General features: G+C 46.4%; 2 protein-coding genes across 2 annotated transcripts; both read left to right on the forward strand.

The window, feature by feature from the left end:
* The first annotated feature begins 7063 nt into the window (after window positions 1-7063).
* LOC147734811 (olfactory receptor 5AR1-like) lies at window positions 7064-8026 on the forward strand. Its single transcript, XM_086952483.1, has one exon. The coding sequence runs from the start codon at window positions 7064-7066 to the stop codon at window positions 8024-8026; it is 963 nt and encodes a 320-aa protein (XP_086808609.1).
* Window positions 8027-18937: 10911 nt separating this feature from the next.
* On the forward strand, window positions 18938-19900 carry LOC147734812 (olfactory receptor 5AR1-like). The gene has a single exon (XM_086952484.1). It carries the CDS (start codon window positions 18938-18940, stop codon window positions 19898-19900), a length of 963 nt encoding a protein of 320 aa, XP_086808610.1.
* The last annotated feature ends 336 nt before the right edge of the window (window positions 19901-20236 follow it).

The following is a 20236-nucleotide window of genomic DNA, read 5'->3' on the forward strand; positions in this document are numbered from 1 at the left end:
TCTTTTTGCCTAGAGAGGAATAGTTAGCTGCGACCATGGCAGGCAGGGTGGGAGCAAGCAAAATGCCCAAGTAAGGCACCGTGGAGGAGGACCACTGCAAAGGGAAGAGACTTTGAAGGTCCCGTCTGGTGTCGGCAGAGAGCGACACATCCAGTGCAGCCGACTTAGTCATGTTCATTTTAAAGCCCGCAACGCGGGCAAAAGCGTTCAGCTCCTGGACACAGGCAGGGAGCGACCGCCTGGGGTCATCTAGGGTCAACAAGACATCGTCCGCGTATAGGCTGACAGTGTGTGTGTATTGCCCCATCTTCACCCCAATAGCGTCCGGGTTGTCGCGGATCCTCTGCGCAAACGGCTCCATATAAAGGGCGAAGAGGAGCGGTGAGAGAGGGCAACCCTGTCTCGTGCCGCGCTCAATGGTGAAGCTGCTGGAGCTGTGTCCATTGACACGCACTGACGCCGACGGTCTCCTATAGCAGTTAAAGACCATAGTGCGGAACTTCTCGCCGATCCCTAGTTTCCCAAGGACCAGCTCGAGGTATGGCCAATGAACCCTATCAAAGGCCTTCTCCGCGTCGACCGATAGCAGCATCCGCTCCCCCGGGACGCGTGAGGCCTTTTCCAGGACGTGCGTCACTCTCTTCGTGTTGTCGACCGTCTGCCTACCGGGTACAAAACCGGCCTGATCTGCCTCCACCAAACCTGGTAAGTGTAGACCCTGTCTGGCCGCCAAGATTCCAGTGTAAAGCTTGAGGTCCACATTTAGGAGCGAAATGGGCCGGTACGAGCCGCACAAGGTCCGGTCCTTCCCCGGCTTGGGGATAACCGACACAGTCGCCGAGAGGAGGTCCGGTGGGATGGCGCCCGGTTCGGAGAAGGAGTTGAACAAGCGAGCCAGGAGAGGAGCGACAGTGGGACAGAAGGTCTTGTAGAACAAGGCCGTGTAGCCATCCGGGCCCGGGGCTTTGCCATGTTTCAGCCGTGCGATCGCGGAGATGACCTCCTCCACGTGAATGTCCCTCTCTAGGTGGTCCGCCTGGGAGGGGTCCAAGACCGGGAGGGTCACGGATTCCAGATAGGCCTCAGCCTCTCCCGGTGGGGAAGATTCTGAAGCGTACAGTGACTCGTAAAAGGATCGAAAGGTATCTGCCACCTCCGCGTCACCGGAAACCGGGATCCCATCCACTCCCACCAGCTCCTTCACCACATTGCGTTGCTGCGCAACCCTAAGCCTATGGGCCAGGAGCTTACCGCACCTGTCTCCGCCGGTGTAAAAGGCATGTTTCAGGCGCAGCGCTGCGTACTCCGCTCGATCTAGATCCAACGCAGAGAGGAGTTTTCGTGCCGCCTTCAGTTGCTTCCAAACCCGAGGTGCCCCCGTCCGACGGTGGACCTGCTCAAGCTCCCTAACCTGCGCCGTCAGTTCTTCCCTCTTGCGCTGGCGTTCCTTATTTTCAGCCGAGGAAATGGAGATAAACTCTCCCCTGACGACTGTTTTCAAAGCCGCCCACTGTGTAGCCAGGGACGTGTCAGAGTTGTTATTGTGGGTCAGGTAGTCCTGGATGACCTCCTCCACTCGCTTCACCACCGATTTCTTATGGAGAAGCGTGTCCCGAAGCCGCCACATCCCTCTCGAGGGGGGGGGCGCCGGCCACGCAAAAACTCCGGAGACCGGCGCATGATCGGACAGAGACAAGACCCCGATGTCCGCTGCCGTGGCGGCCGAGCGAAGTGGGCCGCTCACCAAAAGATAATCCAACCGCGAATAAGTGCGGTGTGCGTGGGAAAAGTAGGAGTAGTCCCTATCGGTGGGATGCATGGTGCGCCAGAGGTCATGCAGGTCCATCTCTGCAATCTGGTCCCGCACCGCTTTAGAAAGCTCCCCTGTCTGCGGAAAACGCTGGGCAGACCTATCTAGAGTGGAGTCGAAGACCATATTCAGGTCTCCCCCCAGGATGACATGGCGATCGGGCGAGGCAGTAACGTCCACCAACACCGAGTCCAGGAAACGATCCTGGTGATCGTTTGGGCCGTAAACCGAACCAACCGTAAAGGTAACACCTCCTAAGCGCATGCGATACACTAAGAGCCTCCCCTTCTGCTCGGCATGTTTATACAGCACCTCCCCCCTAAAGGAGCTGGCTAGAAGAATGGCCACCCCAGCGGTCTTAGTCGCAGCAGAGGAAAAAAGTTGAGTGGGGAACTTGGCAGAGCGCAACCTATGGCAATCTCTGGAGAGTAAATGGGTCTCCTGCAGGAGGCAAATATCCGCCTGCGACCCCTCCAATAGGGAGAGGATCGCCCTACGCTTTACGGGATTATTCAGACCCTTGACATTAAGGGTCACTACTTTCAGGGGTGGCATCGCCTCCAGGGAAACAGCGCGCTATGCAGCAGGCGGGGGATCAGCGGAGGGGGCGCGCGGGGCAGGGGCGCAGGGAAGGCCAGAGGCGGCATCGTACGCGTTCGGACAGCTTCGGACGGGACCCCCCCCACAACAAACCAACAATGAAACCCCCCCAAAAACCATTGATGGCAACCGGCCAAAACAAAAAGCAAAAAACAACACCCCATAGTCTCAGTCTAGCCCAAATGGGCGAGTCTGCAGAAAACAGTCAAGTGGACGTCCAGCCACACACCACCCCCCCGCCCCTCCAACCCCCAGCCCAGCATCGTGAAAGCTAAGAGCCTCTCCCCCCGGAGAAAAATTAGGCCGTCAAGGCCACACCAGTAGATTCAGGCAAGTTCCTGGCCGCAGTCCTCAGGGCCTCCGCCATGTCAGCTCTGATGGTGGGCGAGTCCGGGCGACTCACTGGCGCTGACGATGGGCGCCTTCTCGACCTCCGTCGGCCCCGCCGCTCGGGGCGCCTCCATGCGGGTGTAGCCCCGTCCTCCTCCGTAGCAGTAAGACCCAGCACCCCGCAGACATCTTGTAAGGAGCGCAGCTGATGCAGTACCCCATTCCATCGAAAGATAAGACGGAAGGGGTGACCCCAGGAGTAGGCTGTCTCGTGCTCTCGCAGAAAGTCCGTAGCGATGCGGAAGGACCTGCGCTTTTGCAGTGTGATGGCCGACAGGTCCTGATAGAGCGCCACAGGTCTTTCGCGGAAGGTCAATGGTTGCTTCCTACGGGCCTCAGTCATGATGCGCTCCTTTAGAGGGAAATCCGGCAAGAATGCCAGGATATCAGGCGGGGGTGCTGATGACTGGCGCTGGCGGCCCACCCTGTGTGCCCTGTCGATGCAGATGGGGAAATCCGCTCCCTCCTCCAAGATGTCACGGAACAGGTCCTGCAGATAAGCCACTAGGTCCGTACCTTCATCGGCGGATGGAACACCCCGGACCCGGATGTTGTTCCTCCTGGACCTGTTCTCGAGGTCCTCCGAGTGGGCCTGGAGCTCGACACATTGCTCCCGGAGGCGGAGGACGTCCTGTTGGAGATGGGTTATCTCCTCATCGCGGCGTTGAGCCGCCGTCTCCACAGTATCGACCCGTTCGCCCAGGCCCTCGACTTCCCTGCGCACCTCCCGGACCTCTCCAGCCACTTCGGTCTTAAGAGTTTGAAATTCCTCCTTGAGGGAGGTGAATAAGTCCTCCATGAAGGACCGCGTGACCGGCGGCTCGCCCGCAGTTGCGTCCGTTGATGCCCGGGAGGCCCCCGGGGACGGCTGCGTCCTGTCGCGTAGTTGCTGGGACCTGCCGAGCATTTCCGGCAAGGTGCGATCACCCCGTGCCGCGCCACGTCTTCCAGTCATCTTGGGGCCCGGCAAAGCCCAGGATTAGTTGCTGTAGGCGAGCGCCACCGCTCGCGGGCACCAGATGTGAGGCCTTCGCCGAGGACAAGGATAGTGCGTCACAGGCGACAAAATGGCGGTCTGGGCATGGGCAAGACGGCCCTCGGGCCAGCAGGGCAGGCAGCAATGTCCGAAGAGTAGGCCTCCCGTCTCGTGTTCCCAGAGAGGGCAGTAGATGAGCTGGCGCCAGAACGAGTCGAGGCTCCCGTGTGAGAAGGGCGCGGGCAGGGGCCACTGGGTTCAGCCACACAAAGACAAGATGGCGGGAGGGTGGGACCCAAGAAGGCAGCCCTGGCCAGCAAGTCCGTGGGCAACTCTCAAATGATAACGGGTCCGGAAAGTGCGAAACCGGTGCCTCCCCCCATCACCAGTCGATTGCCCGGCTCGGGCACTGCTCGAACTCCGCCATCCAGCGCCTCCGGGCGCGGAGTTCGCAAGGCGTCGCCCCTCGAGACCCCGGGTAGTGGGGGGATCGCCGGTACAGGGCTAAAGTCCGTCGCCCAGCAATGGCGCCAGGAAGCCACCTCGCCCCGCGGAGTCCTTCTAGTCCGCTCCTTCGGGATCTCCGGCGTTCCGCTTTTCAGCACTCGGGTCAGCCAAGGCGCGCGGACAGCGCCGCACTACGCTCCGCCTCCAGGTTCCTCTCCTCAGGGCGACCCGGGCTCTAGTCCTCGGAGCGATCTCCGAATAAACTTTTCGGGAACTTCCCCCGGGGCTCCAGAAGTCAAAGTGGCACCAAAATGTGCCCCAGGAACTCCGGCACAGTTCTCTCACCCGCAGTGCAGCCGCGGGGGGAGAGAGGCGCAGGAATCGGGGCTCGAGCTGAGCCGGGCCGGAGGAGCTACGGGAGGAAGCGTCCGCTCACCCCGCCATCTTGGCCACGCCCCTCCGATAGTACTTTTTGACAGCATAAAAGCCTGAAGGGGTGAGAAATTGTTAGCCAATTAAACACTTCTGTTACAATTTACCATGACTCTTAAGAATCACAGACTCCCAGTTAAGTTTAGTTAGTTTATTAAAAAAACAGCTGTACCTACAGGCACCTCAAAATGCAAGAGTAGAAATACATTGGAACTAATACAAAACCAAATCTATATATGAAGTTAAGGCAGTGCAGCATGCACAGTATGATCAGTTTGAGAATCAGGTTACAGAAAATAACAGAGCAGATATTGAGATTCCCCTTCATTGGAAGGTCGTGGGTATACAACATTAATCTGTCCCTACACTACCACTAGAGTGAAATCCCTACATAGCATTTCACAAGGTAAGATTAATTAAGGTTGCAGTGTGTGAAGCCTTCCTATGAACTCTCTTCACATCAGATGGGTCTAGTAGAATTAAGCTACAGAGCTCGTTCTAAGATGCTCTCTGTCTCAAGGCACGGCATAAGTCCCCCGGACACTTTCCCTAACTTTGATACACCAATACCACAGGAAGTATCCCAAGATGCATTGCAGCATCAGGCCATCCAGTCTAGCCAACTCCTTTTGGGGGATTTTCCATTAGGCAGCGCTGCTCCAATGCCTTGGCAAGATGACCTTGAGTCCCAGGCTTGGTCTGATGAGAAAGTACAACAGTTCTTCATTATCAGTATCAAAGCTCAATATATCCTCTTCTCCCTAAGCTGAACTCCTAAAATAAATACATTATTCTAGCTAATAAGGATGAATTATCCACCTACAACAGAAATGTGCGAAAGAATAAATCTAACATGCACATGAAATTTGACTATTAAATCTAATGCAAGAGCTCCCAGGGTAAATGCATCTCAGGCCTACAGAACTCAGCCAATTTAAGACAATAGCACACAGGCTTCACATATAAAACAAACACTTTAACTGAGCGTCATTAAATTAACATGTTACCTAAGCACATTAAACATGCATATTATTGTCAGCAGCAAATACGAATTCTACACATTAATGTTTTCACATCTAGTTTCAACGTTAATTTCTTCAAGTTACATTGAAAATATCCGTAACATTTCACCTTTGACATTATTACAGTGCATGTTCTACTGTTCTACTGTCCCAGGTTAATACAACAGAGGATTATATGCAGGTGCAGACTACTCATGATTATGATGCACCCCTACAAATGAAAAATGAATTTTGCTCTACATCAGTCCCTTTCACTATAGGCTATATCACACAATATGCTACAGGTCTTGTCCTATAGGTGTTCTCTGGCATCTTCTAAAATATATTTTTTGGCAAGGGTTCATTTCTGTGAGCTCTCCTTTGTGAAAAACATGACTACTTCAAATGTTAAAAGCATCTTCTACAAGGTGGTTCTAGGGCAGGTTTTAGTAACATGTTAACATCTGGCACACTGATGCAGCAGTTTGGGCTTTATGAAACAACAAGCAGGCTTGGAGCACTATGCGCTCTAAGTCTTGTGAAATAATACATGAAAGGGAAAAAAAGCATTGGTAAATGCATTGTGGAAAAAAAACAACTGAAATGTGTCCCTGGCGTCGGAGCAAGGGAAAGTTTAGTGTGCAGCCAGGGGAAGAAATATAGGCAGTCATGATGCAGCAAAAGTAGTTCCAGACTTAAAAACTGATCAGAGGCCGATGATAATGAGTAATCAGGCTTTGGGATACTGATAAGAGATGCACACCAAAAAACAAGCATTGATAAAGGAAATACAGCACTCAACCAATAGAAACAAAGGAAAAAGAAAGAGACAATCCCACACAAATGAGAATGTTTCTTTTAAAATATATCAAATACAATATATTTCACAAGCACAGCGCAAGCGTTGTACAGGCAGAACCTAAAAAGGAGAGGTGGAGGCGGAACCTCCACATGTAGGTTTTAGTAGGGCATTATGTAGTATGTTAATAGTAGTATTAGCACTACTAAATGTTCTATACAATTCAATTTGTAGATAGGCCCTCTGAATTTTCTGTAAAACACATTGGTTTATGTTTTAACTACAGTGTCATTTAACTAAAAGTTGTAAGAATAAATTAACTTATTAAACAAATGTTCTCTTTTGTTACAGATGTAAATATCTTGTCACAATGAACACAGACGGATGCTATCCATTTTAACTACTGTCATAATTATTGGTTTTCCAATGATATTGACGAAAGTTCAACTATCTAAGCGCTTGGACGCCCACTGGGCAGCAACCGCGCTATATAAATAACAATACAATACAATACAATACAAGGTCTTCCCTGTTTATACCATACTAAGCCTTCCAACAAAATCTCTGGTGTCTGTTGTCTCATTGTACTCCTTCTGAGAAAGGTCCCAATGGACATGGAAGCCGTAAATAGCACTCTTCACAGTGAATTCACTCTAGTGGGATTGACAGAGGACCCCAGGTTGAAGCTGATTCTCTTTGCACTGTTCACTGTGGTCTATATCCTCACAGTGATTGGCAACATTGGCATCATTGTATTAATCTGGCTGACCCCACATCTTCAGACTCCTATGTACTTCTTCCTGAGCCATCTGTCCTTTGTAGATATTTGCTATTCCTCTGACATTGCCCCTAGAATGCTTGTTGACCTGCTTTCTGAACGTAAGAGCATTTTTATTGTCAGCTGTGTAATGCAATTGTTCATTTTATTTGCTGCTGGTACTATTGAGGCTCTACTTCTGGCAACTATGGCTTACGACCGCTATGTTGCTGTTTGTCAGCCATTGCACTACATGGCCATCATGACTAAGAAATTTTGTGTCCTGCTACTCTCTATGGTATACACTGGTGGGATTATGAGCTCCATGATACATACAGGTTGTACGTTTCAACTGACTTTTTGTAACTGGGAAATTCATCATTTTTGCTGTGACATCCCTCCTTTGTTAAAGCTCTCATGCACCAACACTTTCACCAATGAGGTAGTATTATTCATATTTGGAGGTTCCATGACTATTTCATCACTCCTGGCTGTTTTAATATCCTATGCTGCCATCATCTCAGCTGTCCTGCAAATGCGCTCTTCAGCGGCAAGACTTCGGGTCTTTTCCACATGTGCCTCTCACTTCACTGTTGTGACCTTATGTTTTGGAACAATCATATTTACTTACCTCCGCCCTTCTTCTGCCTATTCTCCTGACCAGGACAAGGCTTTAAGTCTGTTCTACTCTGTTGTGATACCGATGTTGAATCCTCTGATCTACAGCCTGCGAAACAAGGATGTGAAAGAAGGACTGAGGAAAATCATTGTGAGAAAATTCATTTTAAGAGGAATATTTCCTCTAAATTTGTAACTACTTATTACTGATTTGCAGGTTAGAAATTATAATGTATACTGTTTCACACTCTGTTCATTTTCTGATTTTGTAGACCTTTTTATTTAACTATTTTGTGTTGTAATTATATATTGTGAAACATAGAAAGCCGATACCATTTCTATAATAATCAGCAATCATTAAAGGGGAGAAACAACATGTGATGGTGATCGGAAAATTGACGAGATCCAAAGTGTTGTCCCGTTCTCATGGGGAGGGGCCAGGATGGGGATTCTTTACTTAACTTATATTTTTGATATAAAGATGCAAATACAGAAATGTATTTGAACTAATAAATGTAAGTATTTTGTCGGAACGGTAGCAGATTTTGATAGTTCAATAATAATTCCATTTTGTTTCACTCATCATTAATGAAGATTAGGATAACGGAATTCATCCACTAAGCAAAGATGCCAACATGGAACTATGTTGACTAAATTGGTACTAATGGTAATACTTATTTAATGGATGTTGTTTATTCATTGTTAGTGTGAACATATGTTTATACATCCTGTGTCAAGAACAAGTGCTAACGTATATTCACTCAAATTGTAAGAATGTAGATTGGGGACCAAAGGTTGTATATGTTTGTTGAGTCTGAATGGAGGAACTTTGTGTAGGTACGTCATGAACCAAAACGTAGGAAGCAGTATATGTTTCATTTAGATTAAATCACAGCTTTAGTACAAATAGTTTTTGTCTCCAACTGGGGAAACCACCAGAATAACCCTAGCAAAAGCATATAAATATTCCATTACCTCACCACTTTCTGCCATCCGCAATGTCCCTCTGAAGAACAAGCTCACTCATGCAGGGAAAGGAAACACTCAACACACACACCTTCTTTTCTACCAAACAACGAATAAACAAGAACAGCAACGAATGCCTTGCCACCATTAACCAAGTAGGTAACCACCAAGAACCAACACACTAGAGGAAATCAAGGAGAAAGAATTAAACAAAATCCATTCTGCTACAAACAAAAATTCAGAATAACAACTATAACGCAGAAAGACAATCAGCGCTAATCTCTAATAACAATCATTCAGGACCACATAAGAAGAAAAGTCACATTATATTAGGTAGGTATATTTTGGAAGGATTGACTGAGGCTATTCATCAGTCAGATCGGACTCTAGGTGGTGGTAGAGAGCTGTTTCTAGTGAATGCCAGAACGCCGCCAGCTGCAAGCTTCAAGCGTGTGTCGTAAGTGCCGCAAAACAAGCCAAGCCAGCCAGCCAGCACCGGCACCGGCACCGGCACCGGCACCAGCACCAGCTCTAAACTCGTTTGTCCGGGGGAACCGCGAAAACTGCAGCAGCTGAGGCAAGCCGAGGGAGCTGTTTTTGTTAAAACACCACAGATTCGGTGGGAGCCGGAGACGCCACGCTTAACTGAGGCACCCCCTCCACACTCCCTCCGCCTCCCCCTGCGCCGCCATCTGTGACTGTGTGCCAGAGCTCGGTGGTGGAGAGGAGGTACAGCAGCGGAGCTGAGCTGAATTTACGGTAAGCCAAAGGGGGCAGCGCAGTGAAAATCCTCATATCTGAACAGCAAGGTGGTTAAAGTGTGAGACAAGCCGCTACCTGCTTCAGCTGCCTCACCCTCTCCCTCTCCCTTGCCCTCAATCTCAGACATATGAGGTGAGGTAAGGAGTACGTAAGGGATTGGTGGAGGGGTGAATGAGAGCAGGAGGAGCTGAGAACAAAGGTGCCAGCAGCTCCGGTTACAGCAAGGCGTCATTACTGTGGAGGGCTGGGAGCAAGCTTGGACATCCCAGTACGCTGTACCCTGTGAGCATTTTTGTCAGTTGGGTGAACCGGGGTCCCAAGGAAAGCCACCGCACGCTAAAGGAGCAGAGGCATTGAGGCACTGAGTCAGAGCAGGTTTTGCAGAGAAGGCTCGGTGGTGGAAGAGCCACTACAGACAGAGAACCTATTGACAGGCATCAGGCGGCAGAAGCCAGGGGCTCGTAGCAGGAACGTCGACCGCTAAAAAGCACCACCAGACCTGCTAATTTCCAAGCATCAGTCAGTCAAATTGCCCGGCCCCCTGAGGCTGTGCAGGAAGGCATTAATCTATACCACCTTTTCCCGGCCGCTGGCCATTGGCGCCACCGGACGTGATCTAGACGGCCGGACTGCCCTGGTGATATGAGATCAGGGCGTGTTCGTGGATGCCCCACGAACAAAGGGGGGGCAAACAAACGCACGAATAAACGCAAAAGATCGCCGAAAGCTCTCGTAAGAGAAGAGCCACCGACCAAAACCAGGCAAACAACCCAGAGCGAAGGTTCGCTAATCGACATAACAAGCGACAAATCCGACCATAACAGCCTGAGTAGTGAGCCACTGACTAAAGCAGAAAAGAGCAGCAAAACAAATACAAGCCTCACAATGCTGCAACCAAAAATTTATACAAAGTTTCATTTCTTAAGAAACGCGGAGGACACACTACTCTCAAACATAAATGAATCTTTAGGCCTACAGCAACCCCTCGAACCGTCTCAGCTTTGTCAATCCTGTGCAGCGCACTGGCTTACTGCCAGCAATCAACAGCAAGGGAAGCCCCAGCCCTATGGCTAGGGGATTACTACAAGTGACATCAACCCCTCAGCGCGACAAAAGCTGCATCACAAGCACCGTTACAACCGAAGGGATAAAGCCAGGAATGAAATTTGCCTTAGAAGCAAACCTTATTCAAGTGCACAGGGCAAGTAACAACACAAAAAGCCAGTCTATAAACATACTTCACAAAAGCACTATTGCTAATGAAAATTCTTGTGAGGGCAACACACTCGGCAAAGGAGGCGAAGCCGATGGACGTATGAACTGCATTGCAATAAGCCAAGAACAAACAAAGTATCTCAGCGACTATAATGAAGTAAATGTAAACACTGAAAAGGAGCGCTGGGAAAAGAACAACTCAATTTTGGGAAACCAAACTTTAACTCATATTGAACAAGCAACTGACCGCAATAGTACGTTGAGGCCCGGGAAGGATACAGCCCACACTGACAGGTCACCAACCTCGTCGCTAGAGGTAATAGAAATATCCTCATACCTGGGTAAGGAAGAGTGGGAAGATCTACTATCTGCATACACTCAAGACAAAAGTAAAAGTGAGACAAATATCAAAGTGCCGAATACGCCTATTACAAAAAGCGATGCCTCTCATGAACACCCAGTGAAGGATACGGGGGCTACAGAGGTGGGCCAAAAAAGTCCCACAACCTCAGAAAATCACGACGAAACTCCAAAGCACACAAAGTATGAAAGCGCCTGGTGCAGTTTACTCAAAACAACACAACTCCTGGTAGAAGCCCTCAACTATCAGTCGGATAAAATGGGCATCCAATTGACGCTACTTGACACACTGGCGGTATTTGTGGTTGCCATTGATGGGAAGTTGGGCACACTAAATACGCTTCTCCAAAACAAACTGGCTCAGCCGAACCAAGGATCTGGGAATTATAGAGATGGATGCGGATGCGGCCCAATCATCGATAAATTGGCAACATTACCAACAATATTGAGCGACCTGTGTATACAGCTCAGAAGGCCATCCAAGCGCAAACAAAGCAATCTCTGCGATAGCTCCTTCAAGGCTGACACAGACAACTTAAGGACCAAAGAAGCGCCGGCGAGTAATAGACAAGGCAACTCTAAAGCAAGGGCCCTCCACCTATAACACCAACAAGCACAGGGGTCAGCGAAACCGGAACAACAGAACCTCCATTCTTTGAAAATGCGGAGGAAGATAAAGCAAGCTTAAAAATGAATGCCAAGCAAAGACGAGCAAAAAAACGCAACGGCAGGAAACACAAAATTGACTCTCAACGCAAAGGCTTTTTTCACCTCTTTGGGAACATTCCAACCATGGAGCAAAGCGCAGCTCAACTCGAGGGTGCCACGTGTCTATCGGAAAGCGAGGAAGTCATCAATATACCTGAGACTCCTACCGAGGTAACAACCACCAATGGGATGGGGTGCAACAGTAAAACCAAAACAAAAACCTTGGAAACATATGGGATCTGTATACAAAAATCGCCCGAAACAGGAACACAAAATGTATGCCTCCAAATCGGTGAAGCCAGCAATATAACTCTTGAATCAATCACAGAACAGGCACAAAAAAGCAGCAGGCAGCCCGGCCCCAACCTCCCGCAAAACAAAAAACCAAGAACACACTCTGGGTGCGAAGCCTGGGAATAATCCAAGACCAGACAACGCAGAGACAGGCAAAGGGCTACCAGAAAGCTATCTACCTATAATTACCCAAGGAACACCGCCCATAAAGAGAGAAGAAGAATCATCCACTACAGGGACAGCGGATCTTATCCCCAGGCCTGGAGATAATTATCGCCCGGCCGGGCAGCCAGCATGGAATCAGCACACCATCGGCCGAGAGCTAAGAGTAACCGCACTCAATACAAACCAGGTTAAAATAACTGCAACACGACTAGTAGAGGACATGCGACCCAGCCTTCCCAAAACAGAGGGAGGGCTGTTGAACGAACAAAGAAAAGCTGAGTCGTCTGCACGAAATCAGCAAATAACTGGCAGAGAGCTAAGAGTCACCGCACCTAATTTTAACCAAACGAAAACAACTGCAATAAGACTAGTAGAGGAAATGCGATCTAGCCAACCAAAAATAGAGAGTGAGCTGACAAGTGAACAAAGAAACGCAACAGGCGCAGTTTGGTTCAACCAGGACTACACCTCGCAAGGAAGACATGACACACTGAATAGAGGCAATATCTTACGGCTGTTATCCCATATTCCCTTTTTGGCAGAAGTAAATAGCTCGGAATTAGTATCCATTGAATTTATAGCCGATGAGGTCACAGGTAGAGAAAAAACAAAAGCAACTTGGACAACCTTGGCAATTTCACAAAAAATACATGCTGAAGCAGAAACCTTTAAAAACTGGGGGATCACAATAAAACCATATATAAAGCCAAGATATCCTGATATTCTTGTCCCGGCGGAAAATGAGGCAGACCAAGGTATCACGAAAAGTCTCAGAAACTCGGTCCTGAGAGGAGCGATAGGGCCAGGGGGCAACAACGCCGAGCAACATAATGAGAGCACTCGACGTATTGCAGATGAATACATTCAACCACCTGGACTGCCCGACTCAATATGGACAGCCAGAACTTTAAATAATAATGAATGACAAATTAGCCTCAAGCCAAAGGAGGGCGCCCACGACTTATTGAGAATATGTTCATGAAACATTAATGGCTTGGCGTCTAAAATAACTGACCCAGAGTTTATGACCTATATTAGAAACTTCGATGTTGTGGTATTTCAAGAAACATGGCTTGCAGATCCCCCGCACCTTCATGGCTACTTACGCTTTTACTCCGCTGCAAAAAGGACAGCTAAATATGGGCACCCTCAAGGTGGCCTAGTAACTTATATATCGGCCACAAGCATCTTGACGGCTAAAGAAGTCGGACCAACTTCTACAGCCTCGCTGGCTGTCAATATTTACCTGTCACAACTTAAAACAGGTGCCGCTGACACCGACTTTAGTTTAATCAACGTCTACATTCATCCTAGAAGGAAAAGAAAAGCAGCCAACGACTTTTGCAGTTTTATGGAGACTTGCATAAGGGAAAGACCCACAACAAATGTTGTTCTTACTGGGGACTTCAACCTTAACCTCATGGGTACCACGCAAGAAGACGAGCCACTAATCCAAAATGCAATCTGGGACATTCCAACACAAGTGACTCCACAAATCTCCAAGCAAACAAAGCTAGGTAATAAGATTTAAAAAGATCTGGAATACTTCAACATCAGGGCCCTAAATGGAAGGACCTTAGGAGACAACCCCTCAGCCGCAACTTTTCACTCTACAAGAACAAGCAGCATCCTAGACTATACCTTTATCTCATTACCACTATTCCAGTTTTTAAAATCATACCAGATAGGCCGCTGTGGAGACAGTGATCACTGCCCCCAAGAAACCATCTTTAAGATCGTAAAGCCCAACTTTGAGCTATCTAAAGAACCAAAAGAGTCAATCCACACCGTCAACTTCAAAAAAATTAAATATTCAGCAGCAATAGATGAAACTCTAGTGGAAAGGGCAAAACAGCATCTTGGGAGTTGCTCTGGATCCAGCGAAACCACAAAATGGGAACAATTTACAAAAATTATGTCTACGTATGCTAAAAGACCTAAGCCACAGTCACAAACAGGCAATGAAGGATCGGGCAAATACTCTCAAGAAAAAAGAAAAAAAAATTAGAGGCATAAAAACCTCAATCTACCGCACAATGAAAGAGCTTCAACAGAAACCCACGGATACAGCAAAGCACAACCAATTACGGAAATTAAAATCAACACTGAAAAAATCAAAATGGGAAGCAAATAAATCCGCTGAGGACAATTTATGGGCGAGACTTCACTCTGACATTAAACGGAACTATGGGGCAAGGTTCTGGAAATCAATAAACTCATTTATAAGACCTACGCACCATGGGGTATCATCTAATATCTCAGAGGACACATGGGCAAACTATCTTGGCACCCATTTTAACCAGGCTGAGGGAAACAACCAGGACCAGGAGTTTGATACTCACAAAAAACTTCCAACGAGCAATGACATTAGCTCCACAGAATGGCACACTCCGAGCGAAATAGGTGCGAACTTGGGGATCCCAGCCAGCATTCGTGCGGCTGCATTTTGGATTGACTGCATCTTATTTGTCACTCGGACTTGGGCATTTAAGAATAGAGCGTTACAATAGTCCAAGGAGGACAGGACTAGTGAGCTGACCAGTGTTTTCCCGGCCGTGTTCGGTAGGAAAGGTAGTATTTTTCTAATCATTCTCAATTTCATATGAGCTGACGCCGCAGTTTTATTTGCATGTGCCATAAAATTGAGGCCAGCATCGAAGATGACGCCTAGATTTCTCACTTTGCTAGCTGGACTCGGCGGGGGACCGAAAGATGGTGGCCACCAGACAGGTGACCAGCCCGGGGAGAGGTGACCGAAGATGACCACTTCAGTTTTTTCTGAATTGAGTTTCAGACAATTCGTGGCCATCCAGTCACCTATTGCCATCATTCCTCTCGTGAATTGATTGGCCACTTCCTCCCCGTCCCCTTTGATAGCCAGTACCAATTGGGTGTCATCGGCGTAGGAGGTCAGGCTCATCCCAAATGCTTTGATGACATTTGCAAGGTCCGACACGTAGATATTAAATAGTGTTGGACTCAGGGATGAGCCTTGAGGGACCCCACACGGCAGTTGACCAAAGGAGCACTAGTTTTAGTTGTATAACAGCTCATTGCCAAATGTTATGTGTAAAGGTTGTGTGCAGATCACTAAGTGCAAATCTCACAGATTTAAAGTTTCCCTGTTCTATCTGCGAGATTTGAAGTCCTGTTGAGGGTAATTATTCATTTAGGCTTACAGGTCTAAAAAGGAACAGAAAACTGGGACTGGATAACCCATTCAGGCTTAGAGCTGGACAATTCTAGGGATCTGCGTAATCTAACTACTTCAGAGCATCGTTCACTCCTTTGTGTGTCTCTACCTGCAGTAGTGTCTGCTATCAAATGGGTGTGTGGGGACAAATCAGTGGGGGGAAGCAGAGGGAGGGGGGAGAAAATGAAAAATACATTTAAAAAACACTTACCTGGATGTGGCAAGGCGCCACCTTTCCTCTGTCCTCTCGTCTTCTTGTCCCCTTCCTGGCTTCTGTGGAAGCAGCAAGGACCCAGTCTTCCCTGAGGCAATCACATTGCTGCAATGCAGCATTGTGATTGGTGAGCACCTAGGCTCCCCTGAGCCAATCATAATGCTGCAATGCAGCATTGTGAATGGTCTGAGCACCATGGTGTGGCACTCAGACAGGGAATCGGACCCTGGTCATGTTCTCCACCCAGGCTGTAGTGCAGTCTGTTTGGAGAACATGCAAAGTGTGCCTGAATGTTTTGGCTTGCCCCAGCGGGCCGGCCTTACATTCATGTGCACTTAGGAGGGTTCTACCACTTCTCCCCAGCCTCTAAACAGCCCAGCTTGCCCTGACCCCATACAATGTAACTAGTACATTTAAATGAAATTATAATAATGTTTATTTTTTGTAATTTTATTTTTTACTTTTTAATTGCTCACTCAGTGTGCACAGGGGCATCGTTCCTCCGCCTTAGCGGAGAAGCCATGTCTGTCTGCGTACCACTTTATACCACAGACATGTCAATTGGAAACAATATCCTGAAGTTAGAGCACAGAGAACCATGAATATTCTACGTCACCTTAGAGGCAAAGGTTCTAGGTTACGCTAGAGGCATATTGGTTCTGCTTGCTATGAGGACAGACAATCAAATGTGATACAAATATGAACAGAATGGATAACATAAGACCAGACTTTGCTTGTAGCTTCACTTACATAATTAAAGAACACAAAAATTCTGTGGTTAGACAGAATTCAGAAATCAGACCTAGAGAAACCGGATTCCAATTATTAGATCTGCTCTGGAACTTCAGGTCGATAGTACTTTTTGACAGCATAAAAGCCTGAAGGGGTGAGAAATTGTTAGCCAATTAAACACTTCTGTTACAATTTACCATGACTCTTAAGAATCACAGACTCCCAGTTAAGTTTAGTTAGTTTATTAAAAAAACAGCTGTATCTACAGGCACCTCAAAATGCAAGAGTAGAAATACATTGGAACTAATACAAAACCAAATCTATACATGAAGTTAAGGCAGTGCAGCATGCACAGTATGATCAGTTTGAGAATCAGGTTACAGAAAATAACAGAGCAGATATTGAGATTCCCCTTCATTGGAAGGTCGTGGGTATACAACATTAATCTGTCCCTACACTACCACTAGAGTGAAATCCCTACATAGCATTTCACAAGGTAAGATTAATTAAGGTTGCAGTGTGTGAAGCCTTCCTATGAACTCTCTTCACATCAGATGGGTCTAGTAGAATTAAGCTACAGAGCTCGTTCTAAGATGCTCTCTGTCTCAAGGCACGGCATAAGTCCCCCGGACACTTTCCCTAACTTTGATACACCAATACCACAGGAAGTATCCCAAGATGCATTGCAGCATCAGGCCATCCAGTCTAGCCAACTCCTTTTGGGGGATTTTCCATTAGGCAGCGCTGCTCCAATGCCTTGGCAAGATGACCTTGAGTCCCAGGCTTGGTCTGATGAGAAAGTACAACAGTTCTTCATTATCAGTATCAAAGCTCAATATATCCTCTTCTCCCTAAGCTGAACTCCTAAAACAAATACATTATTCTAGCTAATAAGGATGAATTATCCACCTACAACAGAAATGTGCGAAAGAATAAATCTAACATGCACATGAAATTTGACTATTAAATCTAATGCAAGAGCTCCCAGGGTAAATGCATCTCAGGCCTACAGAACTCAGCCAATTTAAGACAATAGCACACAGGCTTCACATATAAAACAAACACTTTAACTGAGCGTCATTAAATTAACATGTTACCTAAGCACATTAAACATGCATATTATTGTCAGCAGCAAATACGAATTCTACACATTAATGTTTTCACATCTAGTTTCAACGTTAATTTCTTCAAGTTACATTGAAAATATCCGTAACATTTCACCTTTGACATTATTACAGTGCATGTTCTACTGTTCTACTGTCCCAGGTTAATACAACAGAGGATTATATGCAGGTGCAGACTACTCATGATTATGATGCACCCCTACAAATGAAAAATGAATTTTGCTCTACATCAGTCCCTTTCACTATAGGCTATATCACACAATATGCTACAGGTCTTGTCCTATAGGTGTTCTCTGGCATCTTCTAAAATATATTTTTTGGCAAGGGTTCATTTCTGTGAGCTCTCCTTTGTGAAAAACATGACTACTTCAAATGCTAAAAGCATCTTCTACAAGGTGGTTCTAGGGCAGGTTTTAGTAACATGTTAACATCTGGCACACTGATGCAGCAGTTTGGGCTTTATGAAACAACAAGCAGGCTTGGAGCACTATGCGCTCTAAGTCTTGTGAAATAATACATGAAAGGGAAAAAAAGCATTGGTAAATGCATTGTGGAAAAAAAACAACTGAAATGTGTCCCTGGCGTCGGAGCAAGGGAAAGTTTAGTGTGCAGCCAGGGGAAGAAATGTAGGCAGTCATGATGCAGCAAAAGTAGTTCCAGACTTAAAAACTGATCAGAGGCCGATGATAATGAGTAATCAGGCTTTGGGATACTGATAAGAGATGCACACCAAAAAACAAGCATTGATAAAGGAAATACAGCACTCAACCAATAGAAACAAAGGAAAAAGAAAGGGACAATCCCACACAAATGAGAATGTTTCTTTTAAAATATATCAAATACAAAATATTTCACAAGCACAGCGCAAGCGTTGTACAGGCAGAACCTAAAAAGGAGAGGTGGAGGCGGAACCTCCACATGTAGGTTTTAGTAGGGCATTATGTAGTATGTTAATAGTAGTATTAGCACTACTAAATGTTCTATACAATTCAATTTGTAGATAGGCCCTCTGAATTTTCTGTAAAACACATTGGTTTATGTTTTAACTACAGTGTCATTTAACTAAAAGTTGTAAGAATAAATTAACTTATTAAACAAATGTTCTCTTTTGTTACAGATGTAAATATCTTGTCACAATGAACACAGACGGATGCTATCCATTTTAACTACTGTCATAATTATTGGTTTTCCAATGATATTGACGAAAGTTCAACTATCTAAGCGCTTGGACGCCCACTGGGCAGCAACCGCGCTATATAAATAACAATACAATACAATACAATACAAGGTCTTCCCTGCTTATACCATACTAAGCCTTCCAACAAAATCTCTGGTGTCTGTTGTCTCATTGTACTCTTACTGAGAAAGGTCCCAATGGACATGGAAGCCGTAAATAGCACTCTTCACAGTGAATTCACTCTAGTGGGATTGACAGAGGACCCCAGGTTGAAGCTGATTCTCTTTGCACTGTTCACTGTGGTCTATATCCTCACAGTGATTGGCAACATTGGCATCATTGTATTAATCTGGCTGACCCCACATCTTCAGACTCCTATGTACTTCTTCCTGAGCCATCTGTCCTTTGTAGATATTTGCTATTCCTCTGACATTGCCCCTAGAATGCTTGTGGACCTGCTTTCTGAAAGTAAGAGCATTTTTATTGTCAGCTGTGTAATGCAATTGTTCATTTTATTTGCTGCTGGTACTATTGAGGCTCTACTTCTGGCAACTATGGCTTACGACCGCTATGTTGCTGTTTGTCAGCCATTGCACTACATGGCCATCATGACTAAGAAATTTTGTGTCCTGCTACTCTCTATGGTATACACTGGTGGGATTATGAGCTCCATGATACATACAGGTTGTACGTTTCAACTGACTTTTTGTAACTGGGAAATTCATCATTTTTGCTGTGACATCCCTCCTTTGTTAAAGCTCTCATGCACCAACACTTTCACCAATGAGGTAGTATTATTCATATTTGGAGGTTCCATGACTATTTCATCACTCCTGGCTGTTTTAATATCCTATGCTGCCATCATCTCAGCTGTCCTGCAAATGCGCTCTTCAGCGGCAAGACTTCGGGTCTTTTCCACATGTGCCTCTCACTTCACTGTTGTGACCTTATGTTTTGGAACAATCATATTTACTTACCTCCGCCCTTCTTCTGCCTATTCTCCTGACCAGGACAAGGCTTTAAGTCTGTTCTACTCTGTTGTGATACCGATGTTGAATCCTCTGATCTACAGCCTGCGAAACAAGGATGTGAAAGAAGGACTGAGGAAAATCATTGTGAGAAAATTCATTTTAAGAGGAATATTTCCTCTAAATTTGTAACTACTTATTACTGATTTGCAGGTTAGAAATTATAATGTATACTGTTTCACACTCTGTTCATTTTCTGATTTTGTAGACCTTTTTATTTAACTATTTTGTGTTGTAATTATATATTGTGAAACATAGAAAGCCGATACCATTTCTATAATAATCAGCAATCATTAAAGGGGAGAAACAACATGTGATGGTGATCGGAAAATTGACGAGATCCAAAGTGTTGTCCCGTTCTCATGGGGAGGGGCCAGGATGGGGATTCTTTACTTAACTTATATTTTTGATATAAAGATGCAAATACAGAAATGTATTTGAACTAATAAATGTAAGTATTTTGTTGGA

The sequence above is a fragment of the Lissotriton vulgaris genome, chromosome 1_2 (genome assembly GCF_964263255.1).
Source record: "Lissotriton vulgaris chromosome 1_2, aLisVul1.2, whole genome shotgun sequence".
NCBI classification, from domain to species: domain Eukaryota; kingdom Metazoa; phylum Chordata; class Amphibia; order Caudata; family Salamandridae; genus Lissotriton; species Lissotriton vulgaris.